This window comes from Mirounga leonina, unplaced genomic scaffold (genome assembly GCF_011800145.1).
Source record: "Mirounga leonina isolate KUSES-001 unplaced genomic scaffold, KU_Mleo_1.0 Mir_488, whole genome shotgun sequence".
NCBI classification, from domain to species: Eukaryota; Metazoa; Chordata; class Mammalia; order Carnivora; family Phocidae; genus Mirounga; species Mirounga leonina.
The window spans coordinates 12,235,509-12,245,588 of NW_023270777.1; the positions used below are offsets into that span (position 1 = coordinate 12,235,509).

The 10,080-nt window shown below is 53.1% G+C and overlaps 1 protein-coding gene across 1 annotated transcript in view; it reads right to left on the reverse strand.

The window, feature by feature from the left end:
- Positions 1–1,566: 1,566 nt before the first annotated feature.
- The window catches only part of USP22 (ubiquitin specific peptidase 22), a 40,451-nt gene continuing 31,937 nt past the window's right edge, over positions 1,567–10,080 (reverse strand). The window contains exons 9-13 of the mRNA XM_034989782.1: positions 8,200–8,326; positions 7,003–7,094; positions 6,226–6,288; positions 5,476–5,625; positions 1,567–4,687 (exon numbers count right to left, since the gene is read on the reverse strand). Coding sequence (XP_034845673.1) covers positions 4,645–4,687; positions 5,476–5,625; positions 6,226–6,288; positions 7,003–7,094; positions 8,200–8,326 — 475 coding nt within the window. The 3' untranslated portion in view covers positions 1,567–4,644. The remainder of the gene's footprint in view (positions 4,688–5,475; positions 5,626–6,225; positions 6,289–7,002; positions 7,095–8,199; positions 8,327–10,080) is intronic.

Genomic DNA, 10,080 nt, shown 5'->3' on the forward strand with positions numbered 1-10,080 from the left:
TCTGCATCCACAGGTGCCCACCCGAGAATCCCTATGGGGATGCTCTTAATGATCAGGGAGACAAAATGGCATGCCTTGTATTTGTAGTCAGCTTCCTTCCCCAGCCACCATGCTTGCTTGGTGGACCCATGAACCAAAGGGCCATCAAGACAGGGGTGGGGGCTAGAATAGGCTCAACTCTTAGACCTGCCCTCCCCAAGGCTCACCAAGCTAACTACCCGCTGAGTGCCTAACCAGCTAACAGATGCTAACGCCGAGTCCCTAGGATGGCATTTCCTAGGAGGACCAGCCAGCCACCCGGTGGCAGGTGGACCACACTGGGCCTCCTGCATCATGGAGAGGGCAGAGATTGGTCTTCACTCGAATAAACTCATATTCCAGTGATGGACACGCCCACCATGCCTGTCAGCACCACCATCCATGGTCACATTCTACAAATAGCTGTTGATCACAGAACCCAAATCACAGCAAAGGACATTCACGAGCAATGGGCTTGTATCCATGGAAGGAACTGTTCTTACTACATCAGCCCCCACCAGGAAGCAGCTGGGCATCCTGAGGACTCAGCTATGGGGGAAGGAATGGGGTTCTGTCTTCCAGGATGACTTTTATGCCGTTAGCCAGAGGCCGTTACCTGGTGCCGACTCCCCCACAGCCAGAATACATGGGTCTGAGGATCGAGGCGTGGGAGTGGGGGCTGGCATGTCTCAGTATTACACTCAACAACCCAATCACAGAATCTTTTTATTCCAGGCCTGGAAAATTGGGGGCTTTGTTGGTTTGGTCTTGGACCCTAAGGGGGAATAAGCTCCCCCTGAGGGACACAACACTGATTCTGGGTAATCTGAAGAGAATGCTACTCAGTGGGGACAGAGGACTAAGCCTGGGATCCAGAGGGATTCTCTGGTCTCTCTCGGTGTTTCCATGTAAGGGAAGTAAAGGACCTTGCGACAATGGTTTCTAAAAAAAGAACACTTCGGCAATGAGGCTTTGGGTCCAGCAGGTAAAAACCAGTTAAGGGAGGTTCTGAGGACAAGGGAAGTGTGGAGGGAGGCGGGGAGGATGTCACAAATGTCAACTACAGTCCTGTGACCAATTACAGGATCAAGGGCAGCACTAACTGTGCACATTTTCTCCTGATTCATGTATGCTCACTGCTCATTTGGGGAGCTTACTACACATGCGTATTGTTATACCACACCCCTGGTCTCGTCACCAAACGCTGGTAAGGATTCCTGTACTGCACGTGACTGTGATGGTGACAAACTCTGAGAGTGGATGGTTGTCCTGAACCCTGGATGCATCACCCTACTGCCCACAAGAGGAGGGAAAGAGGGTCCGAGAAGCAGTGAGCTAATCAGGGAAAGTGAGGAAATGTGGGGTGCGCGGACTCCCCGACACCCAGAGCCATCACTGGACTGGCCCAAACCACATCCGAGCTCTGGCCGCTGAGCCCAGCGGGGCTGCTGTGGCGCCGAGCCTTACCCTGACAGTCCTGCGGCGCCACCTCTCCTCCACGGCGCCCTCTCTGGCTGCTGTCAGTAGTAAGGGGAGACCCGGCCAGTGTTCCGAAGAAAACGTAGCTTTATTATGACATAGGAAACACTACAAGCCATTAAGGGAGAAGAGTCAACAGTTCCTCAGAATGACAGGTAAAAGGGAGGTGTAAACATCTCGGTAATAAAATCCACAGCACGATCATTGGAATCTTTTTCTTACAATTTCTGTTTTCAAGATTATAGTCAACAAAACAGTCACTTGAATCGTCAAAAGAAGGGCCATCTGACCCAGGGAAAGCATACACACCAAGCCAAAGGACAAGAGCACGGGGCTATGTGTTGTGGGGTCGGGGGCACTGCCGCAGGAAGGAGGCCTCAGACAGTCCTGCGCCCTGGAGGGGAGGCCCGGCCGCTCGGGCTGCCTGCCAGGCCCCCCACTCCCCCAGCCGGACGCTGCTCGGAGCTCACCGCCCACCTCTGAAGACGGAAAGCCCGGTTTCCCTGTGACACGCTCAAAGGACGGCCAACATCTCCAAGACACAGGTTATTTTAAAACCACTGGTGGAAATGTGCAGGCTGGTGGGGGTCACCCGATGATCCCGTTAGTGTCAGACGCCCTTGGTAATGACCTGAACACCGATACGGGGGTCGTTACGAGGAAACAAGAAAGCCATGTTCCTGAATTTAACAGCTGGCCTGGGAGCGGAGAGAAACATTCCCAAGCCCAGGATGGAGTATTCTGTGGGTAACAGGGTGAATCCGAGCGACCACGGCGGCGGCAGGATGTCCTGCTGGCAACACTGCCCACGGTGCTTGCGGTCACAGGAGCTTCCCAGTGGCACGGAGACAGGTGGCGACTTGCAATGCCACCAACAGGGAATAACGACAATTAATTTGGATACAAAAATGTAAAGTCATGTCTACAAAAGAGAAACGTGGCCTGTCTGTCCCCAGACCTCATGCTCTTGGAATAGCTGAGCTCTCCTGAACATGAGCAAACACATGTGGGAAGCAGGACAGGCCAGACCACAGGGAACCTGCCAGAAAACCCAGGACGATCCAGTAAAGCCAGGTCACAAGGCAGCAAAGCTCACGGCTCAGAACTCTGCAGGCCTGCCTCAGTCAGCTCCTCGTTTGATTTGCTCCTTATTAAAAGGCAACGGCTCTCCCAAAAAGAAATCTTCACCACACACACACCACACACACACACACTACCGCCAGGCACGTGGGGCCATTTCTGAAAATTTGCACCCACCCGTATTTCTGAGGACTCCTGTGTATCCCAAAATGCCGAAATACACTGAGCCTGAACTGAGCAAGTGCTTTAAAAGCTGCATCACTAAGGACTTTGTCGAGTATGAAGCTGCTGCAGCATGCTATTGTTGTTTCGTGTATTCTAGCACGTTCCACACTGAGCAGTAACTACTCAACTTCTGCTGTTCCTACCCATTTCCTAACCTGACTAGCTAATGAGCCAGATCTGGCCCACTGACTGTGTCTACATGGCCTACCAGCTCAGAAGAGTTTGCACACTTTTAAATAGAGAAAAAAAAAATCCATGACATGTGACAACTGTCAACATTTCAGCATCCGTAAGATGCTTTATTGGAACACAGCCATGCTCATCTGTTTCTGTATTAGCTACGGCAGACACCACGTGGCCCATAAAGCCTCAAATATTTACTACCTGGCTCTTTAGAAAAAAAAAAAAAGAAAGAAAGAGCACTGAACCTCAAACAGAGGGTGCTCTTCTGCAGGAACGAACATTCCACAGCTCCGATGCAGACCGGGCTCCCAGGACAAGTGCTGCCTGTTCCGTGAACGACATTCAAGCAGCTTTTCCTCCCCCACAGAAACGGACAATCGAAGTTTGGGTCTGAACACACAGATGCATGCAGGGTATCTTACAAGGAACAAGGCGAACTGTTCCCTCTCCTCGCGCGGTGCCCCCCGCTCGCAGCAGCTCCCGCGCAGAGCCACCTGCCCCTGCTCCGCATGAAACCACACCCGGCGGAGTGCGGAGGGAGCAGCGACGAAAGGCTCCAGCGGAAGTCGCTCCAGCATCCCTCCGACCCACGAGCCGCCACGCGGCCACGGAACAGCGAGTGGGCCGGGTGGCCAGGAAGAAAACAGGAGGAAGGGAACAATGAAGCCACTGAAACACTTCATTTACTCAAAAGGTTAATAGGACAGAGACACTTATTAGCCTCGGCCTGACTCTCGTCCGCCGCCCCCGGCAGCCTTCACCAGGACCCGGACGCTTCTGAAGGGGAGGGGGGGAGGGGGCCAAGCAACAAAACCAGCACCAATGAAAAAGCAGGATTCACTCTCCAGAATAAAGGAAAACAATCTAAATGTCTGTATAAATCCAATAATTCATTCATGTTATACCATTACGTTTATGAAAGTCACCATTGTGGAAAAAGAGAGAAAAGGAGAGAGGGCTAAGAAAGTGCCTATTTCCAAAAAAAAAAAAAAAAAAAAAACCCCGAGAGAGAACACCTGGGCTGACATTTCCACATGCAGCTGAATGCTAAGTGATGTGCGCAACAGACGTGATTGGAAACCCAGTTAGTGTCTTCGGCCCCATGGGCTCGGGGGGAGGGGGTTCTTGTATCTGCTGACAAGACGAGGCTAAGAGTTCCAGCTAGCTATCTGATACTAAACCCACAGCGAGGAAGGTACTTGCAAAGTCCTCTGTCCTCACACCACATCTTTGGCTCCTGTACTTCTCTGCTTTAACAGACCCACGATGCAAAAGCAGGCTGGCGCCTTACTAAACTGAACCCTCAGGACAGGCTCCAACAAACCCCCCCCCCCCCCCCGGACATGGTCTTGAGGAGCACAGGAGACACCCAGGGACACATCCCTGGTGCCCCTCCCCACGCAGGGCGCAGCCCCCACGTCGCTGTGTCTGTCGCGCAGGTCTGGGAGCCTCGTTCCGAGCGCAGCGCCTGTCCATGCAGACACGACGACCCTGGGCACCCGCTATGGCCGCCGCTGGGCCCAGGCTGCAGAGGAATCCGATGCTCTCGGGGGCACTTCTGTGTGGGTGGTGGCTTCGTGAAGTCGGGGAGGACGAGGATCGTTTTGTGAGGCTGGCCAACTCATCGCCGTCATTTCTGTGGACCAGCTGCAGATAAGGCTACTCATATTCCAGGAACTGTTTGTGGTAGAACAGCAGGTATCTGGGGAGGCAGACAGGAAGCAGGCTTACATTCTAATTCACCGGAAGTTCACGCAACCCGAAGCTTCTGGCACTGGGAATACCCATGTCTCGGCACCCACTGGCAGCCTAACGGCTTGCCTGCTAGGTGCTGATTCTTAGTCCCCAAGGACGAGGGGCCTTGGCTGGGCAGCAAGGTGCCCAGAGCGAATGCCCGTCCTCCCACCTGTCCGCCAGGACATCGTGAGCCCATCAGTCCGGCCCCCCCCCCACGGCTCCTGAAGCTTCTCCGACGGCCACCGCAGCTGCCCTCAGGCGGCGGCTACTCTGGGGGAGACTCTTACAACGCCTTCTGGCCCAAATCCACCCCTTCTGGAGGCCTCCTTCTGGCCTAATTACCCACAAAACTGTCCTCTCTCACACCAATTCTACCCACACTCTCTCAAGGGGCGCCCCACCGCTTGGAGTAAATACAAAGTGCAGACGCCTCAAGAGCGCTCTGGCTGGCTCATCCCGGCCCATCCTGGAGCGGGGGATTCCACGGCCAGTCTCAAGACGAAGGACTTAAGGCAAAAGGTGGGTGACAACGGGCCAGGGAGGAATGAAGCAGGTCAAGAAGGAAGGAGCTCCCCAAGCCCCGCCGCGGCTGCTCATGCCGTGGGGGACAGAAATGACCACCCCCACGCTCTGGGCCTGAAGGTGCTCATGGAGAGTGGCCCCGCCCATCCGGCTGCCCACCCAGGCTGGCATCCTGTCCAGAACATGCCTCGTTACATCAGAGACTCAAGGTGACCATCGGGCCGGACGTACCCCTCGCTGTCCAGCACGTCCTCAATGCTGGCCTTGGTGATGATAGCGTCGTCACACTTGAACCACTGGTCCTTGTGCTGCCGGATGAAGCTGGTGTAGTGGCCGCTCTCCAGGGTCCCTTGGTGGTTAACTACGGCAAACAAGGAGTACCTAGTTTGGGAGCGCGGCAGTGGGGAGAGAAGGGGCAGTCGAGTTAGTTTTATCACCATCAGAAGCAGTCAGCAGCCTGCACAGTGCGCAGCCCCCAGACACCCCAAGAACGAGAGCAGGAGCCCGACAGGCAAGCAGGCCGGCCTAGCCCACTCAGCTCTCAAGCTGCTTTGCGGGAGCCCCATTTAGTGGAAGCGGGGACAGCCAGCCGTGCTGGGGATGCTGTAAGCATGCCGTCCTCTGTTCTTCCTCCCACAGCGACGGCAGTGGGTGGTGAAGGAAAGAACAGGGGCCTTACTGCAGCGCGGGTGGACACAGAGGCCGAGGGGCCCTGAATCCAGACCCCGAGCTCGCGCACAGGAGCTGGGACAGAGGGGCGCAGGCTCCTCCATCGGGGAGCTTTATGGTGCACGTGTGAAAAGCCCTCTCCCAACAGCCTGCGGCATTTCCAACAAGGATGGAGCCGCAAGACAGGAGGCAGGCCAGCGGCCAGAAGAAGAGCCGTGCCGTCGGGGGCCCTCCCCACGCGGCCCACCGGTGCTCCCACGCTCCCCGCTCACGCTGCAGACGCCCGGCGCCAACCCACGAGGCATCACTTACTTATTGTCGTTGTTGAGACTGTCCGCTGGCTGCTGGTACTGTCCGTTCATCCTGCTCTCTTTGCTGTAACCAACAACAGCACTTCCTCAGCATCATTTACAGTAATCACCCAAGCAGACGCGGGGCTCGAATGACGGCACCTCTACCCCCAGGCCTCCTCCGCCAGACGCGGCCCTCGGTGCATCTTAGACATGCTTTCTAATTCTTCCAGCAACTCTGCTTTCTAGGGGAAGACCATCCCCGAGTGAAGGTGGGGCAGCAGAGGCCGGGGCTGGAACACCAAGCGGCGCAGAGCCACGAGGCGCAGATGGACCGGACTCCACCTCGCTGCTTCCAGCCAAGCCTGTGCTGATGTGTTATGGGGGCCGAGGAGACTAACGCCCGTCTGACGTCTGAGCGAGTGTCGCGGTGATTCGGAGGGCGCGTTTTAAGTGGTCTGGGATATCAAGATGTGAATCCACATCTGCAACATCCACTGTGCTTTGCCGTATCCAAAGGCGGTTCCATCTGCCGCAGCGCTGCCTCCCGTGATTGCACCGTGACCGCTCACCACGTCTGGGAGCTGATAAAGGACCGCTAGGGAGGAGCCAAAGCCGCGGCAGCACGGCTGACAAGACTCAACTGTGTCCTGGGTGAAGACCAGGATGACGATTCCGTTTTGGCAGATGTGCTTCTAGCAACCTCTACGCCGGCTCAACGGGGAACCAGAGCCAATCACGGACCCTACGGAGCCACAGCCCTCCTGCCACTCATACAGCGTCCCAAACCCTTTCATACCTGGACGCCATGAAGGGCGTCATGTCCAGTTCCAGGGGAAAGGACACATACGTGGTGATCTTCCGCCTCAGTTTGGCCGAGTGTTCGAATCGCTGCAGAAATCGGGGAGAGGGGAGAGAAGGAAGAGGATGAAGCTGAAGGGCTTTCTTCCGACGGTGCTTTTCTCTACACCCCCAAAAGGGGGCTTTTCATTTTCTTTCTGAATTGCCCTTCGGCCACATCTAGAGCTTACAGACTCAATAACACAGTATTAATCCATGCAAATCTAATTCATGGGGTTCAAAAATGGAGGTCTGAAACGATGGCATTGTTCAAAGTGATCGGGGCCAAGTGTGCAAAAAAGTAATCTTGTAACAAACCCAGCAAAGTGCAAGGTGGAAGGAAACAGAACAAACATCCATAAGCTCTGGGAGCAAAAATGGACATACTGTTCCTTTTACCACAGACACTCCTTCGACTACACTGGGGCCCAAATCCAGCCAGCAAACCAGGTATGGTGTGGGTTTTCTGTTAAAAGGGTCATAAAACGAAGACCATAAAACAAAGATTCTATGTGGCCATGAAGCCTAAAATATTTACTATCTGACCCTTTATAGAGAAAGCTGACCGACCCCCCTGGACTGGATCATAAGGCTCGGGTCTTGTTTGCTTTTAACTAAAAGAAAACCTGGGGCGCCTAGGTGGCTCAGTCGTTAAGCGTCTGCCTTCGGCTCGGGTCATGATCCCAGGGTCCTGGGATCGAGCCCCGCATCGGGCTCCCTGCTCCGCGGGAAGCCTGCTTCTCCCTCTCCCACTCCCCCTGCTTGTGTTCCTGCTCTCACTCTGTCTCTGTCAAATAAATAAATAAAATCTTTAAAAAAAAAAAAAAACTAAAAGAAAACCAGAGAACTTTGGTGGTGGGGGGAGGGTGGGGAATCTCGGGGGAAGGAGGAGGAAATTCTTAAAGCCCGCCCCCAGGTGAGTGACTCACATCCTACTGTCGTTATCCAGGAATCACTCTAGTTCACCACAGACCTCTCTGGGCAACAGAAGACAGGGGGAGAGTCACAACCTACGACCCTCTTGTGCCCTCCGTGCTCTTTACTGAGTCGCTGCCGTTACGAAATGTACTTCTGGACGCCATACCGACAGGCTCTAAGTTGTACCGGGGATTAAAAATGGAGTCTGCCGCTGGAGTGCGCTTCCTAGAAAACGTACCTTGAGATGGAAACAGGCCACAATGGGCAGCTTCTTCATGGTGAGCTGCTTCGTGGACTCCTGGTAGCTATGGCAGCCACTGCACTTGATCTTGGCACTGCTTCCTAAGTGCTCCGGCCGGGTAAATCTGTAAGACATTTCAACAATACAGTTTTAGTTAAAAAAAAAAAAAAAAAAAGATGGGAGAGGTAAGAAAGGAAAAAGACAAAAGAAGTATCACTCTTTTTTTTTTTTTTTAGATTTTATTTATTTTTATTTGAGAGAGAGAGAATGAGAGAGAGGGAGTACATGAGAAGGGGGAGGGTCAGAGGGAGAAGCAGGCTCCCCGCTGAGCAGGGAGCCCGATGCGGGACTCGATCCCGGGACTCCAGGATCATGACCTGAGCCGAAGGCAGTCGCTTAACCGACTGAGCCACCCAGGTGCCCCAATAAGTATCACTTTCAATGGGTTAATTTCCCTACTGAAAACATGTGTACAGTTAGGGGCGTTTATAATTTCACAATGGGGAAAAAAAATTTTTCTTCCTTCATCTCTTCCCCTTATCACTTTAAAAGTGATTTTGTTTTTATTTGTTTTTTTTAATTAAAAGTCTGGTGAAATAGTAATGATTTTCTCATGACCGTTAAGACATAGCAATTCGTATTTCAGAAAAACGACAACTCGTGATCACGCAAACGACTATACATAAATGTTTTTTAGCAGCTGTGTTTGTTAACAGCCAAAACACCTGGCAACCGTCAGTGCTGTTCGGTGTGCAGATGGTTGAAGAAAATGCTACGTGACCCCGTGGAATACTCATCGGCAACAAACAGGAATAGACTATGGACACACACAACCTGGATGAATCTCCGGAGACTTATGGTGGGGAGCCTGGGGGAGGAGATCCAAGAGGTTCCATGTTCTATGATTCCATTTACGTAACATTCTCAGAATGCTGAATTCATGGCAGCCCGGGGTTACGAGGCAGTGGTGTGGGGAGGGACATGGAAGGCTGGAAATGCCCTGCATCCTGACTACGTCGATGCGAATATCCTGATCATCACATTGTACTGCAATTTAACACGATGTTACCACTGGGGGAAAACTCAGTACAGGATACCCAATTATAACTGCACGTAGGGGCGCCTGGGTGGCTCAGATGGTTAAGCGTCTGCCTTCGGCTCAGGTCATGATCCCAGGGTTCTGGGATCGAGTCCCGCATGGGGCTCCCTGCTAGGTGGGGAGCCTGCTTCTCCCTCTGCCTCTGCCTCTGCCTCTCTCTCTCTGACTTTCATGAATAAATAAATAAAACATTAAAAAAAAAAAAACTGCACGTGAATCTGTATCCCAAAATAGAAGTTAAATTTTAAAAACAGAGAAATGATCATTCTCAAATGACGAAGACAGACCTCACGACATAGCAAGGTTGCATTAAGTCCAAAAGCATTTCTGGCAAAGGTGGTGGTTACCCATAAAACAGATGTTTCAACACGGTTTATGCCAAATTTTTTAAGTTTAAAGCTGAAAAGCAAATGAAGTTCATCTTTTCACAACCAGGTCTGGAGATCTTTTGTTAATAATCCTTCAGAAATTCCGTGATCTCACCGGGGCAAGACGATGCCCCCTCCTGACCACAGCTGACCCAGCCTGCCCCAGTAGGTGCCCCGGAAGTGGGAAGCCGAGGGAAGCCAAGGAGAGCAGTTAGGTCTCATGGGAAAGAACGTGGTACAAGGCATCTGAGTGTGTTTGCCCCAACCTGCAAGAACTAGCCCACAAATGTAATTGGCAAAGTCCACGGTGTAGGTAATTCTGTGAAAAACGATCTTGTCTTTTCAACACAGAAACGGCAAGGAAACCACAAGGCGGGGGGGGGGGGGGGGGGGGGGGGGGGGGGGGGGGGG